This window comes from Tachysurus fulvidraco, chromosome 24, assembly GCF_022655615.1.
Source record: "Tachysurus fulvidraco isolate hzauxx_2018 chromosome 24, HZAU_PFXX_2.0, whole genome shotgun sequence".
NCBI classification, from domain to species: domain Eukaryota; kingdom Metazoa; phylum Chordata; class Actinopteri; order Siluriformes; family Bagridae; genus Tachysurus; species Tachysurus fulvidraco.
The window spans coordinates 6,740,942-6,764,477 of NC_062541.1; the positions used below are offsets into that span (position 1 = coordinate 6,740,942).

At 37.7% G+C, this 23,536-nt stretch overlaps 1 protein-coding gene across 15 annotated transcripts; it reads right to left on the minus strand.

The window, feature by feature from the left end:
• Positions 1-1,755: 1,755 nt before the first annotated feature.
• LOC113661624 (G-protein coupled receptor 20) lies at positions 1,756-22,346 on the minus strand. Of its 15 annotated transcripts, none has more exons than XM_047808267.1 (6): positions 20,633-20,694; positions 16,556-16,652; positions 13,331-13,923; positions 12,310-12,480; positions 11,667-11,851; positions 1,757-4,685 (listed from the first exon to the last, which is right to left on the minus strand). In XM_047808267.1, the coding sequence occupies exons 5-6, from the start codon at positions 11,745-11,747 to the stop codon at positions 3,588-3,590; spliced, it is 1,179 nt and encodes a 392-aa protein (XP_047664223.1). In that variant the 5' UTR covers positions 11,748-11,851; positions 12,310-12,480; positions 13,331-13,923; positions 16,556-16,652; positions 20,633-20,694; the 3' UTR covers positions 1,757-3,587. The 15 variants fall into 15 exon arrangements, with proteins under 15 accessions (XP_027031792.1, XP_047664223.1, XP_047664217.1 ...); XM_047808261.1 differs by lacking the exon at positions 20,633-20,694 and adding exons at positions 16,380-16,458; positions 22,287-22,345 and having other exon boundaries at positions 1,758-4,685; positions 11,667-12,480; XM_047808265.1 differs by having other exon boundaries at positions 1,758-4,685; positions 11,667-12,480; positions 13,331-13,379; positions 13,823-13,923.
• Positions 22,347-23,536: the final 1,190 nt, after the last annotated feature.

Consider the following 23,536-nt stretch of genomic DNA (forward strand, 5'->3'; position numbering starts at 1 on the left):
ATTATTGCAGCTGTCTTCCAAAAGGCCGACAGAACTGCATATTGCAACGATATTCAGTATAAGCAGATATGGATGTGAATAATGGGACAAGCATAGGACAGTCTTTATAACTAAAGCAGCAGTTCAAATCCACCGTATCCACAATAGATTTGGAGATCAGAAGTGCATCATTGTTTCTTTAGTTCTCTTTCTCAGCAGTGAGCTGAGTGGACTATGCGTATGTAGCCGTGAGCAGAATAAACAGCACGTGATGAACGATCTGGAAAGTTGTCAAGATATTTGTGTTGAAAAACTTTCCACTTCTGACTGTTATTATGATATAAATAAAAAGCAGACATTGTAAGACCTGACTACTACTACTGCAACTATTACTACTACTATGACTACTATTACCACTATTACTAGGTATTAAGAAACAATGTCTGTGGGGAAAAGTGTGTTTGTGTGTGTGTATGTCTATTTGTGTAGATGCTGAGAGCGTTAGAGTGTGTCCTAAGAAAAGTGAGTCTTATTCACACAGCCGCCGCCTTTGTCAAACGGCTCTGATTCGACATAGAAGGAAACTGTTTGCATAACTCAAACTGTGTCTGAAGCTGGTGAGAGTATATTCAAGTGAAGCTTTCATATCCTGTAACAAACTTCTTAACACATTAACCAAACCACTCAAACATGCCTGGATCAACTGCATGGCAGTGAACTATCATGTCCCTGTACACAACGTCTGTAAACACAGACAAGTAACATGGCAAAATAACATAAAGTAGTAAAGTAAAGTGTCGGGCCACCAAAAGCAGCCAGCACAGCATTCATGCTCCGTTGGCTCTGACTTTACAAGTATCTGGTGTTATACTGGAACAGGATGATCACTGTACCTCCAAAGCATTTTCCCACAGTTTGTGTTGTGATGATGGTGGTGAGGAAAACAATCACTTGAACATCACTCCAAAATCTATCATAGGTTTTCAACAGAGCTGAGATGTGATGACTGTGAAGGCCATAGCATAACTTACTTCAATTTCATCTTCATCAACCCATTCAGTGACCATTATATGCTGTGGATGGGGTGGAGTCATTCTGGAAGCAACCAAAGCCATTAGGATTCAAGTGCATCTCTGTATGATAATGGTGAACAATCAGAAGGAACTTGTTATTAAACTGCAGTGATGCTTCACTAAGTGAAACCAAAACCTATGGCAGTGAAATGTTATCCACCTTGTCCTCATATAGCCTGTTACACGTTATGAAGTTTTAATACTTATCAGTTGAGCCATACCATGTGAAAAGAGTGTCCTTTAACAGACTAACAAGCCCACCAAGAATCAACTATATATTTTATTATGGACTCTGCAGCCTTTAATACTGACTCTGTATGTTTTGTCCCTTAATGTAACACCGTTTTAAGTCCTTATATAATGTTATGGTTAATTTATATCAGAGGTTATATTGCACTGCCCTCTTGCGGAGAATAAGTTAAATGACAACGCTGTAACAAGTATAATATTTCATTAGCAGCACATTTGCATATATGGAAAATTGTTTTGTTAATAAATGCAATGCATTTTCGCAATACTGAGAATCTCAATTACAGAGAAAATGAATGTGGAAGCATGTCAGCATTATGTGATTAAATTATTGCTGTGAGGTCTAATGTGTGCCATTGAAGCCTGAAGTTTAATGGTTTTTCTATTGAATCTGCTGAATAAGTTAAAGAGAATCCAAACAGTTCAGTGGGTGGCAGGCTGTTCTCTATTAGCTATAATGGGACAATAATTTAAAACAAATTACATTGGGGATTTAAATGTTTTTGTGCCAGGTCCATTGAGAATAGGTCAGGAAATAGCTTGGACTAAAAGCATGCTGGAGAATGTTGAGAGGTTTGATTTTTCCGTCGTCACCCTTTACAGAAATAAACACACGAACTGCCTGGTCCATTAAATCAACTGACGCAGAAAAGAAATGAATTCAATGTAAGATATACTGTAGGTCTTTGCCTTAAACATTCACATTCGGAGATGTCAAGTACATCATCTAATAGAAACTAATGAGTTTAACTGAACATCTAATATTTGACGGCAAAATCCAAATAGCAATCTATTCCAAGAAATATAGATAAGTATAGACACTTGAAGGTTAATGCAAGGGCAAGTGCATCATGTCAAAAATTATATCTTAGTAAGTAAAAGTATCTTGACTAAGAACACTGAAGCTTGTCAAAATAAGTAAAATTGGCTTGAATTTATTAATTTTTTTCTGAATAAACTTAAGGATTCCTTTGACAAAAGAACGTATCAAAATAATTCTCACGGCTGGATCAGGAAGATGTTTTATGGTCTTTAACAAGAAACACGGCGAGAAACTCACACTTGACGCCAAACTGGGAGATACGACTATGTTTGTGTTTACAAAGAAATGGCTATCATGTAGGAATAAGTTTTTGTTAAAATGTATTAACTCTCTCAATGGATGGAGACTTTTGAGACACCTTGTGTATAAGCTCATGATAAGATTATATTTAGATACATTTCTTTAATATATTTTCATTTGCTATGGGCTGTCAAGGGTTACATATACAGTACTTCCTTTAAGATACCTGAACTGAACATCTTATGTGTGTATATATGTGTATACATGGGTTTATTGGTGCCCACAATTGTCTAGCTATGTTTTGTTTAGCAGGTGACAAAAGCTATGCAGGAGTGCAATCTACTTTTTTTTTTTTTTTACAGTTTCCTTATAGCAGTGTGAACTCTTTATAGCACTAATGCTAATGCTAAAGTATTGAAGATGCCAATCTTGCTAACCAGAAAATCCTAGCAAGCATAGAGAAAAAACAGAATTTTACAAAACCCTTAGTGTATTTTGATAAATGAGGCAGCTTCATACCAACACGATAAACGACAAACCGCACATCTGATAAACAGCGTATTTTACTCTATACTTTTACACACTTGAATTCTAAAAAAATGTTATGGCTAAACCAAAGATATCAGCACCTCTGTATTCCCCCTTGTAGTTATCTTTGGGCAAAGTGTTTTTATTTCCACATTGTAACCATTCAGGTCAATTCTTCCATAATATATTTGGAAAAGCATGCAGTTTTCCATGGATTGTTGAGCCAGATAGCACAGAATTAGAACAATGAATAAATATTCTGACTTGGCTAAGCGAGAAGGACATTAAATCATAAGAGCATGCATTAACAATGAGTAAAAAAGAACAAACCAGTTGCATGTTGAGGTGGAACCTGCACACATTAACCCAATATTAAACAATATAATAATGTATGTGTGTTAGCAGTGATAAGTCACTCAGTCAGAGACGTGGAGTTTTCTTTGATGGTCGCTTAAATCTGGACACTTATTTTTTTGACTGAATTATACACACAGCTATACGGGGTTACAGTCCTGTGTAATTATAAATCTTCTCACTTTCTTAATGGTAAAGTGGGTTCTGATCCTTAGTTCTTGTCCATTAAAGAGTGAGAGATGATCCAAGGTTCAACTTCTGAGACAGTTTTATTGTATATTAGAGAAATATTTTTTGGCCTGTTCTTTCTCCCCTGTTCTTTCTCTTCTACCTTTTTTCTGTCATGCAGGCAGCTCAGCCGGAGGCAGGGTGCAGGGACTAAATGTAAGCCCGGCTATGCTGTAAACAACAGCCACGGTGGTGCTGGACCCTTTGGAGTTTTGCCGAGGGGTAGTCACCTGTGCTCCACTGGAATTCTGAGGCTCCCTCCTCCTGTAAGCACGGCGCAGGGCAGAGCGAAAGTTATCAGGTACAAAACAGTAGACCACAGGGTCTAGGCAGCTGTTTAGGCTACTGAGGGTCACAGTGGTGTGATAGGCAACCACATGCTGTTCTCTGCCACCTCCTAGGCGGAAATACACAAGGGCCTCGCGCACATGGAAGGGCGTGAAGCAGATGACGAAGACGATAAGCACAGCCAGTAAGAGACGCACAGCTCTTGACCTTCGACCTCGGCTTTGTGCCATAAGACGGTCGTTGGCAAGAGCGCAGGCAACTCGAGCTGTAAAAGTCATGATGACCAGCAGGGGGATCACAAACTCCAGCACAGTGACAGCAAACAGCACAGGCAGGTGGCAGCAAGATGATCCACCAAATTCCAAAGCTGTGGTCTGGAATGAATAGGTGACGACCACAGAGAAGATCCAAATCCCTGCACTAACACCTTTAGCTACAGCAGGGCTTCTGCAGCGGTCTGCTGTGCCTGCAGCCCAAACCACTGCCATGTAACGGTCCACGCAGATGCTGGTGAGGAACAAGATGCTGCAGTACATGTTAACAAAATAGCTAAACGTGTGCACATATGAACAGGCCACACAACCACCCCCGCTGTAATACAGAGCAATCCTCGCCGGCAGAGAGAGCGCTACCAGGAGGTCAGCTACGGCTAAGTTAATGGTGTAGATGAGGGGCGCGGTGCGTGATTTTGTCCCCACACAAAAAACGTAGAGAGCCAAGCTGTTTAGCACGAGCCCCACCAAGAACATGATGCTGTTGACCACCATGAGGGTGACCCACAGACCATAAAAATCCTCATAAAGTGCCTCGTCCAGATGCGCTAATCTCTTCAAGTAAGGCACCCCCCAGTGGCGGTGAGAGATGTTGACCGCAGGATCAGGAGTGATGTTAAAAAACTCTCTGAGGAGTGTCTCCATGACTGGCTGTAAAAATGAGATATGAAGACAAAATATGTGATTGCAGGCTTTTTTTATTTATAAGCTAATTATTTTCGTTTTATACTTATTTTTGTTTTATGTTTTGTGCATATGTCTCTCAAATCTAAGGGTACTGAAGCAATAAATAAAATAGTAGCCGTATTTTAGGAACGTTTATTCTTGACAAGTTTCTTTATCTTATCCGGTTTCCTTGACAGTAGCTTACTTTATGATTCTGTAGATGAAAAGGAGACTTAGAGCTTTGCAGAATCATGCATTTGCAGGGGAAAGATCAACAACAAAAGAGTTAGATAAGAAAAGAATAATCAGAATTAACATTTGCAACCATTTTCAAAATAAAAAGGGCTTTGACTGTTTTTTTTTCCCATACGGACTTCATGCTCTGTTTAGCTGCTTTTACGTCTGACTGAAATGTCAGTCTTAAAACAGAACCATAGAGAATTCATCTATTTTGAATTTATTGTTCTCTGGGGAAAGCATGTTTAAAATTATCCTCGTCAGTACAGTGTGTATTTATTTAGTTTTGCAACATTCCTTGATATTTTCTACTCTATTCTTCCATAGATCGCTTGCTCTCAAAGGTAGAGATTGGACCATTTGTACATTGATACTCAGCACACTTAAACCAATACCACAACTAATATTGAACACTTTACACTCTAAAATACGAGGTATGAAATGTGCAATGATGAAGAGTTTGTGAACAGAGACTCACCATTTGGCTCGTGGTCCAGTTGGTCTCCAAAGTGGATTTTATTTTTTAGATTTTTATTTCTTTTTTCAAATCAAGTCGGTCAGTCACTGAGGCTCTCTTATTAAAAAAAGTCATAGTATCTCAGACCCCATGCATACACACCATGTGCTGGAGAAGAAAATCCAAACCGGTCCAGACCTGCCGACCTCCCACTTTCCCTTAAAAATCACCTTGTGTCTTTCAATCACAACACTAGTAAAAAATCAGCTTTCTCTGTTTTTCACTGCTGGTCTTTTGTTGCTAAGAATCTAAGCCCTGATGTCTCTTATCGAGCCTTTCACCATGTCAGAAAGTGTGCAGCGATTGGGGTCTTGCTCTCTCTCTCTCTCTCTGTCTTCACTCGTTCCTTTCCCCCTGAGCTCTGACTGTGTAGAAAGTTCTCCCAAATTTTCTCCTGCTCTGACATCACAGCTTGTTTATCAAGGGATCAAACTTCTTTGCACAGTAAAGTGTATGATAATGCCTTTTAGGGGTATAACAGAAATTTCATCTAAACAAGAACGATCAAACGATGTGGCGTTTTCAAATAATGCCGCTTTTTAACCTTGTGCTAAATCCTTGTGCTCTTTAATCCAAATTATAAACAAACGTTTAAGCTCTGGTTTCAAACATGAACACGATCTTGCCATTTGCAGTTAGAAAAAAAAGGGTTACTGAAAGTGGCTTCACAGGATTGAAAAATTAATTCTATTTTACTGTACAACACAACATCACAGGCTTGATTCTGATAGGTCAGAAGTTGTTCTATAACAGTGGCTCTGACTGTAATTTAAATCTTTTTATTTTAAGGCTCTCACTGTAATATATTATAATTTTTATAGCTACAACTTACAAAAACATGTATGGTGGACAACACAAATAATCTAAGCTCAATAATAAATAAATGTTTTACTGGAAGAAGTTTATTGAGCATATATGGAAGAAGTCTCTAGTTTGAGAGCTTTGGAACAGTCAGTAAGTTTTGTGCTGTCTGGATGGAGAACTGTATGCTTTCTGCCTTCACATTAACACGACATGCTGCATTTTCCCCCTTTTATTCCTTCTTATGATAAGAGACAAGAGGAGGAAAGCCTCTAAGAGAAGTGATAAGAAAGGTTCTGTAGATTCTCAGGGAAAACAACTTACAGGGGAATCTACTGTGTGCTCCATTGAGAGTGATCTGATGTACTGTATCAGGGTATGGGACGCCAGCTGCTTAGTGGAAAGAAAAGTCATTCAGAGGGTCATCACCAGTTCACAAAATATAGTAGGCTGCCTGCTAAACTCCCTAAAAGATTTTTTCAGCTCTCGCCATCACAGCAGTCCAAACTAATATACTGACAGACTTAACCCACCCTGGACATCACCTGTTTGACCTTTGGCACATAGCGTCAGGTCCATCACTTCAAGCGCAGACAGACAAACAAGACTTATGTACAGTTTTTACCCCAGAGCCATGCACGAGCTGACCACTAATAATTCTTTTCACTGAACGCTAGACCCATCTGCACTAGCACACTCACTTTACAGACACAACTGCACTTTACTAACATTTTTGGCATTTAGCAGACTAAGTCCTTATCCAGAATGACATATTTTTATTTACACAACTGAGCAATTGTGGGTTAAGGGCCTTGCTCAGGGGCCCAGCAGTGGCAGCTTGGTGGACCTGGAATTGAACTTACAACCTTCCGATTGGTAGCCCAACACCTTAACCAATAGGCTACCACACACACACACATAAACATACTTTATGTAAAGTATGTTAAATATTGTTAATTGCAATATCTTAGCTGCTTTTTTTCTTTATATATAAATTCTCCCATCAGTTGAACAGTCCCATCTGCTCAGGTAGTAATTTTTTTTTGTTCTCTTTTTTATTACACCATAAGGATTAGACACTTCATTTGGTTGTAGTCTGTTCTCACAGATTTTCACAAAACTTAATCTGTAATGGAAGATTCATTTATACCGACATAGAAAATTTAGAGTCAAAAGTATCATGAGGTGCATAAATTTTACACTTTTGCTTCTATAAATCGCTGCTTTCAACCTCCCAGATGCAGTGTTGAGACAGAATTGGAGACATGATCCAAAATAATTCTCTCTTCCCTGTTTTTCGTTACAGGGCTTAAGCGTGGCTGTTGTTTTGAAAGGTCATGTTTCACCACTCTGGTGAGACACACATGGAGAGCAAGAGAGTGATTGGCCCAAACAGGATCAGGGTGGTCTTGCATCCTGCTTGTCTTCATCTTCACTCGTCCTTGTGAAAAGTTTAAGGGCTTTTTACCATGACACCCCATACGTTGGGTGCTGTAAGCTCAGTTCACGCCACCGAAAGTATACAAATGCCTTGTATAAAACTGACAGGATTTGTCAAACACACAGTAATTCTACCACTTCCAGTCTTGTTGCTATGACTATAAAGTTGACTCGTGTTGGATTAGACCTTTTGGCCCTCACGTTCTAAACATGTGTCACTGTGACAGAGCCCAGAAAGCCAGTATATTTCAGCTCTGGCTTTTTAAGCTCCTTTTAAAAAAAATGTATTGTGACATGTATTGTAACATTCACTTTCTTGCACACGCTTAGCTATGCTAACAGAAAGTTTGTTAACACCATGGTCTTAATTAGAAAGAAGCAATGAGGTAACATTCATACTTGCATTATATTGAGAGAAAACCTTGGAAATATTCAGAAGTAGATTTGATATTCATTAAAGGCTGCTTAAGAGTGTGAATGAATTCAAATGAGTAAGACAAAATGGATCATCTAAAACACATGAAATACGAGATACTTTACAACAATGTGAGAGATCCAGTTTGGCAAAAAAATAATTACTTGATAAACGAGTCCCTGGATCGAACTGTCTAGGATAGATTATGGGACAGACTTCCTGGTTGCGGATGATGACAATCCAATTTTAACCAAGGATCCAATATGCGCTTGACAGGTCATGAATTGGCCTTGGGACCACAAACACCTCCCACTACAATATATATAGCTACTCATATCTCAAGCTGGACAACTGACTGTAAGGGTTGAAAGAGGTGGCACCAGTGCTTTAGTATAGTGCAGTTAAAATAAATATGAAATGTGGTGAGCAAAATATTGTGACTGGAGCTGAAGCTGGTAAATGAATCTGTTTGCCAACAGCAGGAACGCAGCTGTGGATTCGTGAGAAGAATGAAAACTGGAAATGAAGGGTTACAAACTAAAAAATAAAACGACTCACAGGATAAAATCTCTATTATTTACTCTGCTGTTCTTCATAGTAGCTCTGAAAGAAAAAAGCAGAACATCTGGTTCAGTATCTCCAACTAGATTTCTGCAGATTCTTGGCTCTATCTGTTGCTATTTCAGGGTATAGTAGAAAATGAGCAGGTAAATGGAGGTGTAGGTGATGGGTCTGAAGTGTTAGGCTTATTGGTATTCAAGTAGACATCCACCATCTTCGGAAAGGTTTTTATAAGACGATTTAGGATAAGGAAAAGAATAATAGATAATAATAACATAAGAAGTGAGGACGTTTGTGGTTTTGACCACAAGTGCCACAGATGCCAAAGATTTTGATGTTAAAAGAAACAGAAATTGCCTGAAGTCATGTTACTTTAAAATGATAGTGTTATCCTGAAGAATCAGTATTACGTACCCATGAGAAGTAAAACGTAAACGTCTTCTCATGTCGTTTGTGAACTCTAACATACTCATGGAAATGCTGAAAAACTCTTTGACAGTCTTAAAGCATGTCCATTCTAATACTGCTTGGATTGATGGATCTTCCTTGTGTACGTCCCCTGTGTCAGGGATGTAACCTTTAAGGCCTGTAAACTACTCTCGGCTTGATACGTGGCTAATGTTTTAGGAACCTGGTTAATATTGCACTCATGCAACAAACCAGAGTGAGAGTGAGTTTGTGCTGATAAATGCCAAACAGTTTTAAAACAGAAGCAAAATACATAAATGCCTTAAGTCACAGCTGTAAAATTAAAAAAATGCAAACAGAACACATTAAAGATTCGCTTTATTTAAACAGGCATCATTTAATATCCAAAAGGAAAAGTGGTTTGAAGTATTTTGCACTTACTTTGCAGTTTAAAAAGGGCGATTACGGTAAGAACTCTATTTCTCATAAAAGTAAAAAATGCAGTTTATTATCAATGTTTACACCAACGCTCACCTCCCTGTCCAGAGTTATATTCCACAGAGTGCCTGAACTGGTTACTTATGAACTGTTTTAACATTTGTGTCATTAATCACTGAAGGAGCTGAGAACATTGTGTTTTCATTCAGCTTTCATCAGAAAGCATGTCCTGTGTAGGGGCCTAAGAGAATGGATAACACCACAGGAAATCTTATATCTTAAGGCAGGATTTAGTACACTTGCAGACACCTGTTTTATCTCACTCCATCTCGCATAACCAAAAAAAAAAAAAAAAAAAAAAAAAAGAGATGGCAGACGAACAGGACAGGAAAAGATTGAATAAGTGTGATACATTTTAAGATACTGTGGATTATTGTCCATAGAGTTTGAAACAGCTTTTTCAATCATTCATTCGTTCATTCATTTTCTACCGCTTATCCGAACTTCTCGGGTCACGGGGAGCCTGTGCCTATCTCAGGCATCATCGGGCATCGAGGCAAGATACACCCTGGACGGAGTGCCAACCCATCGCAGGGCACACACACACTCTCATTCACACACACACACACACACACACACACACACAACGGACAATTTTCCAGAGATGTCAATCAACCTACCATGCATGTCTTTGGACCGGGAGAGGAAACCGGAGTACCCGGAGGAAACCCCCGAGGCACATGTAAACTCCACACACACAAGGTGGAGGCAGGAATCGAACCCCCAACCCTGGAGGTGTGACGCGAACGTGCTAACCAATAAGTCACCATGCCCCCCTTGAAACAGCTTTGAAAAAGGCATTATATGACAAATTCTTAGCCAAAAATAATATTGTTACAGGAATTTGAATAGATTTTTTTTTAAGATTTAACCTTAGTTATTCATTTTCCTGATGCAGTGTACTTAAAACAATCAGCCAGTAATACAATGTTTTACTAATGTTACTTTTATAAGCCTTTGAATAAATCAGTGCTATGTCTGGCAGTGGGAGTGGTTTGTGTTCAGTGAGAACATAATAAAAGTTGATAAAAGTTGCTGTCTTTCATTTTGTTTCTGCACAAAAGCCACATAGTAATGATAGACCAGTCAAACACCTTACCTTCTAGTTACACACATCCTAAACAAAACAAAAATACTTTTGGAATTCCTACATGTGAGTTATATCATACTACTGAGGGTTTCTTCAGCCATCAACTGTATTCTAAAAAAATAGCATCAAAAAATAAAAGCAAACAGTTTTTGAAACACCTACTGTATTTTAATACCAGAGCCTATCCTGGGAACACTGGGTGAAGAGTGCCAGTTTATCATTGGGCACCATGCACACACAAGCACACATCGAACTAGGGGCAATTGAGCATAGCTGAGTCACCGACTGGCATATTTTTGGGAGGTGAGAAGAAACTGGAGAACCTGAAAGAAACCCACATGAACACGGGACCAACACTAGAGACAATCCACACAGATGGTGAGTTGCAGAGATGTTTTTGCTTCCCTTCACTCAGATGGACCAAGATTAAGGTTCCCCAGTGGTCAACTGCCCCGAGTATCGCTTTAACATCCAGACCTTCAGCAATGGAGGCCAGTTTTAAGAGGTCGGAGGCTATGATCTCACAGTGGTGTGCAGCAGCCTGCAGGTCAACAAAGTGTGCCTCCTCCCTTAGACAGGCAAAGCTTAGGGCCTGGGACAGATGCACAGTTGTAGCCGGAGGAGCTGCTGAATATAGCACCAGCTCTTTCAAGGTAATATTAGCATTTTGTATACAGTATAACATCAGATCAAACACAAACTGAAACATGAAACATCATATAATTTAGAAAGCAATATGTGTAAACTTGTGTATGCTGAGTTTTTTACTGTTTTATGTTGACAGGGCAAGAAATGAAAACTTGACTAAATATAATGTAGGTACTGTATATGCCGTGTATTGTGAAACACTGCCCTCTAGTGTATCCAGTCTAAAAAACTCTATTCACATATAAATGAGTATGAAAGTCTACAGAAAAGCCTGATTTTAAAATCTCAGTAATTGAACTGGAGATGGCAGAGAATATAAAACATAAAGATCAGAGACAGTGTGTAAAGGACCTTCTTGTTATCCAGCAGCTTTAGTGTATTGTTGCCTGGTCGCCGGAGAAGGAAGCTGCCGGTGGTTCTCCTTGGCAGCATAATTTACTGATGTGTGGCCAGTGTGACACTCAGCCTACACTGATGCACCATTCTCAACCAGGGACTGCTCCACCACCAGCCAATGAGTTTTAGCTGTGTAATGCCTTTCTGGGACAATGGACAGGTTAGACATACTGTACATGCTGCTTTGTTACTTAACCCTATGCTCATCAGCTGGCAAAAAGGTTACAAAATTTACTCCACTATTGATCTACATAGTATGCCTGAACATATCTGATCAAATACTGAGATTAAAATGTAAAGTGTGAAATGCATATGCAAAAATTCTTTTTAATTCAGAACCTTGAAGTATGAATTACAAGCATCAAACAGATCCTTTCAACTAATCCCATGCATGTGTCTCCTGTGTATATTCTTAAAATCATTAATCATCATGATTCATTTTGATTTTAACAGCACACATAGATTAAAACTATGCACAGTGCTCACACAGTAAAAGTATATGAGTATATGAGAGGTTCAAGTGCTCATATCCAACTACGTATATATATGTACAGTATATGGTACCTTCTCATCTTATCTGTGTGGTGAATGTCAGCACCTTGGCACAACAGGACCTTCACTGTTGCAGTGTGTCCATGGGCAGATGCAAGGTGAAGGCAAGTGCATCCCTGCTGATGCAAGGAATTGGATAGAGAACTGGATTTGCTGAGCAGCAGCCCGACACAGCTGTGTGACCACTTTGAGCTGCCAGGTGCAGTAGAGTAAAACACTGGAACACACATACATAGTGTTAATGATTTCACATGAGATGAAAAACACAAAGTAATTTGCATGCAACTAATTAGGTGCTTTTTCTGCAATACACAGTAGAACACAGAAATTCAACTACTATCAATTTATCGTTTTAAAATATAATTATTTTATAAATGCTAATAATGATTAAGATTTTATTTTAATTATTCCTGAGGGAATTATTTAATAAAATATATTTTTTCAAATACAGTGATACCTCAAGATACGAGTGCTTTGATACTGTATACAAATTTTACAAATGTAAAGAAAACAGAATTTGTAACAATTAAATTCAGAATTTCAGTTAAGTTCGTTAATTTTAGTGAAGTTTAGTTAAGTTCCATTTAAGTGTAAAGTGGAATTAAGAGTGTACGAAAGTAAAAGTGTAATTCCTCCTAACTTCCCCGCCTGTTTGCTCCACCCTCAACCTCCGTGTGCATCTTCTGTAAAGTAAAACAAGTTTATTTATTTTAACATTCTCTTTTATTACTGTATGTTTTTATACAATATTTGTCATTTATAAATACAGGTACTGTACATTTTTCATATTCAAAACACAAATAAAACAACTGGAGTGGAATTTCACGAGCTGGAATGAATTAATGGGATTTCTATTAATTTAAATGGGGAAAATTGTTTTGAGATATGAGCAAGGTGACAGAACGAATTATCTTGAGGTATTACTGTATCAATTTGCCTTCAGTTAAAATAAAAGTAGAACAGAAATAATAAACATAAAAAATAAACCTAACATTTTAAGAACAACATTTTACTGCATTAAAAAAGATTAAACCATTTGTAATACAAATTATTAGGCAAGCCTTTACCTCAGCATCAGCCAGGACTCCAGGTAAGTTCAGACTGCTACCTGTATGGCTGTTAATCCAGTCTACACACATGCATGAATGCATAAAAATAAGTAACACGCAAGTAAATAAGCATTTAATTTGCTATCTGTATTCAACACCTTCTGATTTTTCAGTTCTCAATGAATGTGTCAAAATGAACCAGAATCTACAGTATTACCACACACACACACACACACACACACACACACACACACACACACACACACACACACACACACACACACACACACACACACACACACACACACACACGTAAGGTCATTCCCTCCTGTAGTCAAGCACCAATATATTGCGGTTTTATAACTGGCAAGGTCAAGTGCAGCACTGTATAAGCCACTATAGTATTATTTAGATGTGTTATATGTGTGTTTGCGTTGTGCTGTAGTGCTGTTTGGGCATCTGGACTGTGTTAAAATACTGTGTTGAGATATTGAGATTTAATGATCTCACAAAGTTCTCCTCTGTAGCTGAAGCCCCAGCCTCCAAAGAGCCATAACAACCTTTGTGTGACCCCCTGAAGCAGCCAAGTGCAGAGGAGATGAGCCGTTAACCTGTGGAGACATACACTTGTTACGTGTTATGTAAAGAACGAGACACTTCAGCACAATCTGCAACAGGGATGGGGTGAGGTACTGTATTTTATGTTTTATATAATGGTTTATGTTATGGGAGTTTGATAGTCCCTCATCAACATCTCTTACAGTTAAAAAGACAAATATGCAGCATGTCATGTTATAGATAAAATAACAAGACATCTGTCTTGAACACATTATGACTGTTACACAGATACACTTGATACTACTTTCAGTCTCCTTCCAAAAATGCTAAATAAACGTCTTAAGGACTTTATATAAATGCACGTGACTGGCCTCAAAAAAGCCATAACAGAGAATCTGCTGCATAAACTGAGACGGTTTGCAATGAACATTGGAGCCAATGTAATGCAGGCAGCTTTTACAAACTGTTTATTGAAATAATGCAGTTTTTATGTGTTAAATCTGTGGTCTGCCACTTTACAACCATTCACCATAACTGTACAGTACGAATGAGGAATGACACAAATAGGATATACATATGGCATAGTATATAGTGTATATGCTGTATGTCCTGCCAAGACAAGTTTATTTTTTTAAATAACCATTGACCCTTGTGCCCACTGAACTTGTTTTGATTCGGAGGAGACCTCCCTGGCTAAATGTGAGCAGTTATGGGATGACGGTCACACTGCCCTTAGCTACAGCGATGCTGGAGCATGTTGCTCCCTCCATGTTGGCCAGTGACGATAAATCATGCCTGTACTTTAGAAAGAGCTTCACTACATCAAAGTGGTCCATTCTCTGCAGCCAGGTGAAGAGGAGTTTGTCCATGCCATGAACACGCCTTGTTCATGCCTTGTTCCTCATCTCTAAAGGTTAATAATTCTATATATGGTTATATGGTTGCAGTTAACTTCCTGCATATGACATATGACTGATACCTTGTGGTTTCAGTAACTAGAGCATAATGTTCTTAGCCTTTCTCACAGCCAAATTCTCACAACGAGGTTTGAAACACATCCCATTCTTTCTAATAAGTTAACCATATTGTAAGCAACATAGATAGAATGACATTAAATATACACAGGTAACAGCTGTTATATATTAAAGAACAACTTCCACAGAAGACATGTGCCAAGGCAAATAGGTTTGTATTGTTAAATTTAACTGAGGAATACACCTTTCAGTCCCCAGAACACTTAAAGCCTTAAATCTCTCTGGATATATTAGGCATTTACTATTAAAGAAATGGCACCTTTTATTTTATATAAAGCATCAGGAACGAGGTGATGCAAGGAAAAAATTGTTTGTGTATTGGTTTCTGCCAGGGTATGAATATTTTTTATTTTTCACCCCATAGTTAAAAAAATTTTTTAATGAGTTTTCAGAGCTATTTAAATGCAATTTAAGGAAAGTAGGCATGACAACAAGTGACTATTAAAACATGTAATAGCACTGAATTTAATTATGCTGTGTTATTTAGGATATTCATGTTAAATTAGTCGACTTGCAAAATAATATGAAGGTAATTTTGCCTTTTTAATTTGCTTGCTTGTTTTTAAATAAACCAATTCATCTGTCATTTGAATTGACAATATTCATTCTACAGTTTAAACTTTAAAAGACCAGAAAAAGCTGATGGTTTTCTGAAGCACTGGGAACCTTAAATAATTATCAGAAGTGAGACAGTAATTCTAATTCAAAGGAAGAGAAGTGTACAGAGAGTGTTACTGTGTTAAAATGAGGACTTTAACTCGTCCGCTGTAAGACGAGCGTCTTTGTTGGAGACTCTGAGCAGGGTCTGCTTTACACTGAGGGAACCATCAGATCGAGAGGCAGCATAATGCAGTGGCAGCTGAGACTTTGGAAAACTCGGTTTTGTACAGAAACACGTCTTTCCATTGATCCTGGTTGGTAATTTGATTCGAGTTTGCGTTGTTCCTGGCTGCTTATATGTATCAGGGCGACCATGACTGCAGCATGACAGCTGTTTAAGTTTTTAGTGCTCCAGATGATTTGGGAGCATCAGGACATCAGGGACAAGAAGCAAAATCTCCACTGACCAAACTCACTTTGGGAGTGAGCTGTTTCAGAAACTCCATACAGAAAATCAATACAACTCATTATTGTGGTCAAGCATTCTGTACTGTATCATTGTTTTGTTGTGGATTTTGTTTTGTGTTCATTGTTTATTGTATAGTATTTGTGTCTGCACTATTGTTGGCCTGAATGTCTACAGATTTGTTGCATGTTATATGTTTTTGCACTGATTGGCCAAGTTATTCTGGTTTTGATAAATCAGTTAACAAAGATAAGTGAGTGAAAAAACATTTTGACTGACATTGTATTTAGTATCAGACATTTCAAAAATCTGGCTTGATTTGGCAGTATTTTTCCCATAACATGCATTTTTTACTTCGTTCTTCCATCCCTGTGCCTGCTATAATTCTATAACAATAAAAAATGATCACCGAATATATTGTCCAGTGTCTTTGGGAACTGCCCAATGCAACAGAAAATGTTGTTGGTAGACCAAAGGAAACGCCCACTCTAATAATAAACGGACAACATATGAGAGATAGAGAAGTAGAAAGAGACCAGAGAAAAAGAAAAATAGTATCCAAAGAAATAAAGGATTTGATCTCACCCCTCCTGGAGTGTTTGGATCTGTTTTTACTTGCTAGAAGCTTGTGATCGTCATCTTTGGAGTAGGCAGCAGCGATGTCCAGTGCAGCCTGGCTATCCTATACAACACAAACTCTAGTGATCATTTCAACTGAAATGAAACACAACTTTTAAGCAAAATACAAGTCAACAAAACACAATGGAAATGGATTAGGCTTTTCACCAACTACAATATAGTAGAGTTCTTTCTGAAACCATGCTTCAATAAAAGAGATTAAAGATGAATAAAAACTGCACTTGACATGGTTAATATCACAAATTTGTTTACATTTAAACAGGGACCTAGTAATAGAGCAAACTGTAAACTGTTTTCAACATGTTTGGGCTATGGATTGCCCAGGGTGTCTTTATGTGCACAACAAACTCTCTCTTATACCATGGATTTTAGTCTCCTGATTCTTCAGTCATCTTACTGATCTGTTGATCAACCAGAAAGATTTGCAGCACTACAAATTTCAGAGACTGCATTGAAGCATATGATTTACATAATTTTTATTTTCATCAAACCATTGTATGTGGAGTCATCCTGGAAGTGACCACTTCCACCGGAACATAAAGGCATTATTTTTTATGCTTCTCCAATCTTAACAATTTAATACTTAACCCTAAATCATAATAATAGGAAGATCCTGTCTGGGAATTCCACATTTACACACAATAAACTTTCGGCACATCCGTTTTAGATATGATTTACCTTTCCTCAGAAATAGGAAACAGAAAAGTCATTATCAAGGTTCATGTCATGTCAATAAAAATGATCATAAGACCCCAGTTTTAAACTATGATCATAATTAGATATTTAGACAGAGAATGTTAAAAGAACATAAAACATACAGAACAATAAAAATAAAATATAACATGCAGTGTTTGTTACAAACTGCAGCCATTTACTCCTTTGTATCTCTAGGCAGGATACGTAAATGGCTGTCTAAAATGTTTATTACATAATGGTGTAGAGAAATGATAATTGCGGAATAAGGTCCGAACCTTTATCAGCTGCTGCAAAGTCTTTAGAATAGGACCAGATTCTATTGTCTGTGGCCACTTTCACCATAGCATCCTAAAAAACCCTAAAAACCAGTGCTCATGAAAATAGCCACTGCCCTCAACTGAAAAAATATAAGCTATAAATTGAAATCAGGCAAAAAAGACCTCTGGATGCTATGTATATGATGTTCTCATATGTTTGTTACCCCATATAGATTTAAATTTAAGGGAAACATACATCAACAGATATACAGTAAATAGTAGGAAAACTTGGCTTGACAACACTTATGAACGAGGAATGAAGCACAGAATTTAATCGGCACTGTCTGGAGTTTAGGCACTGTCTGCTATTTCTTAAGTTTATGCGGTATTCAATTACTCATTTAACATTAGACCCACTAAGAATAAAACAAAGAACTGTGTTTTGGCAAGTTTTGCAAGAATTTTACCTGAAAATGAAGGACAAAGATCTCGAGGGAGAAACCCAGGACAGTACCATTACAACATCACATCCATTACAACCAGCACAACATTCAATAAATCATTGTGCACTTTTAGATGCCCTTTTGTGTTGACTTTATTTTTTAGCTTTTCTGTTTAGCTGTTTTTATACCATTATAAACATTTGCTTAAAATATTTAAGTTAAAAATAACATTTCCAGAAGTTAGATTTGGCAAAACGAAGTTGATTTAATCTTTGAAAGTGTATGGGATTTCTTTCCATTTTCCAACTTAGTCGGTCTCCCCAACTTTTTCACATAATAAACATTTAATAAAGTAGCACTTCCTGATTTGGGATGCCACGCCTGACTGTTTCCTCTAAAGGTTATGCGACAATCTGGTTAGATGTTAAAGCCAGGTCTTAATGACAGGGAAAGCTTGGCTTAACTGACATGATAAGAATAAAAAAAGCATACCTCAGATCCTCACATATTCTTGTCTGAATGTGTATAATACATACCATACAGTGAATAGGGGTAACAGCCTTATTATTATTACTCATAGAAGTAAAGTACAGCAGAAATCCTGTGTTAAAAAAAACAAACTGATGCATTATATATTGCTACTACACAACCCCGGTCTCAATTACATTTTTTCCAAGCAGGACTAGAAAATAAAAGTATTTTCTCTCAAGAGAAGTATAATGTGTTAATGCTTCAAATGAAAGATTAGCAAGCTATCCCTGGGAGCAGATCCTTCATTGTATTCTTTAGTTATATCTAATAGAATAGTTTCATGGGGATGTCGTAGCTTAGTGGGTATCATGAACTACTGATCTTAGGGCTGTGAGTTTGAATCCTAGGTTTACCGAACCTCCACTTCTGGTCCCCAGTACAAGGCCCTTAACCCTCAATTGCTCACTTGTATAAAATGAGTTTTTAAGTCACCCTGAATAATGGTATCTGCCAAATACCTTAAATGTTAATGTAAATGTATCAGTTAAGGTGTTGTAATGCCAGGCAGCTGTTCCGCATGGCAAAACGGCAGCATGCACCTCATGCTACTGCTGCCATGGTGCAGCACTAGTGTTGTTGACCACAGAGAAGCACATGGCTCTGTGGAGGAGTAGAAGAATAAAGCACTGCTGGTGCTCACTTATCACCCTCTTCAAACTGCTGCAAGACCCAACCGGACATATTACAGCACTCACAAGCCCTGTCCCCAAGAACTCCTGATTCCCACTTCTGCGCAGTGACTCCTGTCAGCCCTTGGCCAACCACATCACTGTTACTTCCAAAGAAGACCCCCTACACACACCCTCTTCACAAAAGGTCTCCAAAAATAACACACTTCATTTTCACTCCCATCTGCCACTTTCCTGCGCAATGTAAAAAACAGGAGACCTTCTGGGGTTTGTTAACCTCTATCTCTGCCTCTCCGTGTGTCTGTGTTCTGCATGTCACTGCTGTGAGTATCTACAGTCGTTTGTTCAGTGAAACTGACGTGGAATCCAGTTGCACATCATCTATGACATTACACATGAAAAAAATCATGTATTATATTCTCTGTGCTTCAGCATTCCTGCTCATCTGTTCTCCTCAGTAGAAAACCCATAAAAAACACAGCATGACTCTTCATTTGGACATGTAATAACAGCCAGTCACAATCAGAACCCCAGTCGTTGTTGTCTCTCAGCAATTGTAAGAATAATACCAAATAAAAAGGTGATCCGTCTATGCTTTAACAGAAAAAGAATCCATTCTGTTTTTCTTATCTCATGGGCTTTGGCATGTCAGGAAAGCCACAGATCATGCTGGCATGACTAAAAATGTCATCCTAATTCCTATTAGTTTGAAATTTCTTAGTCTCTTAGATGACATGCTTGTCTGTTTTAGAGTGTCCCAGACAGGGCATGGGCACTGAATTTCATCACAACACCAGAAAAGGGTGAAAATTACAGTACATTCAAATTCCCACAGGGTTATTTTAGCCATCATTGAAATTTTAAAATGCCCTGGCAGAGTATGAGACTGAATACAGTAGTCAGACTGATGATCCAGTTAAAGCACCCGGCAGCTGGGAGTCAAACCCAAACTCCATTTATTCCACGTCAGTTATGACCTAAAATAAATCTCTCATTCTCTTTGAAAATATGAGTTGCATCTCAACTCTTTGCTTTTTACACAGTCCCTGTTCTGTATTTTCAGAACTGGATTTCTGTTAGTAAAACCCGTGATTGTGGTGACTGGTGTCTAATGTGTTCTTTGTGCATGTTTGTGTGCAGGTCTAATTCCGAGCCAGGGTTTTCCGGCCTGCACTGATCCTGCCTCGACTGCATTGACATCACTAATGGTCTCCTATTTACCCTCTTACGGATCGCCGTGCCGTAAGTGACCACTAGGGGATGACCCAGAAACAAGCTTCATTTCATCTTTAAAGCATCAAATCCTCTAAAAACACGAAAAAAACTATTTACCTAGTAAAGTTTATACTCTCAATATTTTTTAAGCCCACAGATAAAGCATAATATGATTCACAGCCTTCATACTATTAGAACAATTTTTTTTTGAGAAAATTGACCTAGGTGGTGCTAGACCGGTTTTTCCCTTACATTTAGACGCTTCCCTTTCTTCACTGGGGTAATATATTCCAAAACAAATATGCCACAAAAATTCACACAGGTCCAAGGAACTGGAATCTATAAGCCTTTTAATCCAAAACGCTTTGGTCGCGCCGCAAATATTTCGTTTGTGTTCCGAAAACTGGAAACAGTAGTGCGCCACCATCTTGTTTTGCCGCTCTAACTTAGCCAATCGGTGCTTGTATTGCAGAGATAGACGGCTGAGAAGCCAATGATGTCATGACATCATTTTTGGGAACCCGCCTTTGACTGACAATTACTCCTTCCAATAGCAATGAAATGGGCCGGGACCTATACAGCTCTTTAGCCAATAAGCAGACGATTCCAACGATATGCAACAAGCTGCGTCTCCTCTGCCAGGATCTGCGTGAAAAAGCTGCGCAGAAGAATTCTTGCGTAATCCTTGACCTTTTGTCACTCTCACAGCTCAGGGTGTCAAGTTACAGGCCTGTTTTCACACCAGAGTGATAGAGAGAGAGTCTCTGCTTTTCAAACTGTGCATGCAGTCTTTTAATTCAAAGTTATACAGTAAACAAGTACACAAAAACGCTGGACCAGACGACCATGTCCGTTGAAAAATATTTTTATTGTAGCCATTTTTGGGTCTTTTGACTTGAAATTTTTTTTTGGTGAAAGCCAAGACATGTGGCTATGACCCTCAGTTGTTTTTTGGTCCCTAACATGTTCCAGAAAAATAAGATTAATCAGTTTATCAGGTAAACAACCCAGGCTGAAATGAAAACCTTCCATTCTAGCCTCTGTAACTTTGTGCCAGTAAGGCCTAGAATCTGAAACTAGAGAATCTCTACTTTCCAATGAGACCAGGCTCACCCCTGTGTGTCAATGTATGTGGGAGCTGTACCCCTTTTTGTTGGGTAGGTCATGTAGGAGAAAAACCTGCAATAGGGGGCGAGATTCTTAAGAGAAGAGGAATAAGCGAAGCAAGGTGGAGCGTGGTAGAAGTGATTTTTGTTTATTTGTTTAGCTTGGTTGAAATAGTAAATTCTGAGCCAGGGTTACCGGCCTGTGCCCACCCTAAAGAGATAAGAAGTTTTATATGTGACATAGATAAAAATAATATATACATTTATAAAACTTCTTATCTCCATACCCCATTTATAAGGGTATCAACTAACTTAATGTAGCTATCACTCTTGTGCGGCTCAACCCTGTTTTCTATCAGTCCAATGAGATGTAAAACATACAGTTATTAAGAAAACACTCCGCTAAACTTCCTTCCTTACATTAAATAAAACCGACTCAATCCATCCAAATATCATTTGATAAAAGGAAACATCATAGACAATCAGATTGCATAGCCTATAAGTATTATTATGTTATAATAGTTTTTTTACTGGCTGAGTGTAGAAAATGTTCACTGGTGTATAATAGTGTTCATATGGTTTGTCTTCAGAAGCTTATTGTTTTTGCTTGATTACAGTTGAGGGTATAAAAAGGAAGACATTTAAGCTATTAAAATGGTTTGCATTTACAAACTGTACCTAAAAAAAATCCCTAATTGTCAATTTTTACTAAATGCCTTCAGTTTTTACACTATAATTTCAAAAGTGTTGTAGGGTGCAACATTATTGTATTAACAGAAACAGAAGCTCAGTAATCTTACCTCAGTCTTTTCTCCAGTACTCACTTCCAGCTCCAGCAATCTCTCTACCATAGAAAGTCACGTACAGCAATTATCAAAAGGCTCAGGTCTATTCAGCAGAAAAGAGAAAATTCTCATCCATGACAATTCCAGTATTTTAAGGATTATAGAAATTTTGATTAAAAAATTAAATTAAAAATACGGAAATAAGTATAATGTGTGTGGAGGTGGGATTTTTGAGATGGAACGTATATGGCAAAGGCAAAAACTTTTGTGTGTGTGTGTTTTCTATTAAATGTGAAATAATATGTTTAATAGTGAAATACAAACCACATCTTAATCTTATGTAAAAACAAAATGAATAACCTATTAATAATTAATATTGACCAATAATTAATAGTAAAAAAATTACTTTGGTAAATATATTTTATCTATGGTATTAAGGTTTATTTAACTAATACCAAAATGTGTTTATACAGTAGCTAGCCAGCCAATAAATCATATGCTAAATGTAAGGTAGCACTATTTTATTGACAATTTATGAAGCTAGCTAGCTTAAAGCTGTTATGCTCTTTCTTTTTTCTTTATCTTTTAAATAAATCAGGCATAACTCATTCAAAACATATAAAAATTTGACTAAATTATTGCTCTAGGTCATAGTTTTAACATGCATGCTGACTGGGAAGAATTTATTCATCTAGCCTGTTCTATTCATTTGCATCGATTGTAAAATGTTTTTTATTCCAAAAAAATTCAATTGATCAAATAATTATTTAGATATCTGTGCATGGCATTGTGTAAGTGTTTTAACAAGCTTTTTCCCAATCTTATTCTATTGAACTATTGCCACACACACCATCTCATGTGTGAATACATTTCACGTCAGCCAGTGTTGTCAAAATGTAATTTTTTAAAGATCTGTTTAGATTACATGCATGTCAGCTTGTGTCCAAATAAAATGTTGTATATGTATGTTTGTATATGATACCATAACCCAACACATCTAATTAATTAATTAGAAATAAGTTTCCAACTTGAAATATTTCCAAAATTTTCTCCAGATGAATTTTAGAGGAAAATATCACCCCCTTTGCATAATTGGCATAATTGACATTTCCAGTCATTTCAAAAGTTCAAGAGATGACTGATAAAATATCTACCTCTTATTTTAAAAAGGTAACAGTCCAACGCTGGTGAAACATATTATAGATGAATCCTAATTGTGGCTAAGTAAATAAATGATGCCTAGTATCTGTACTGGATTGTCAGAT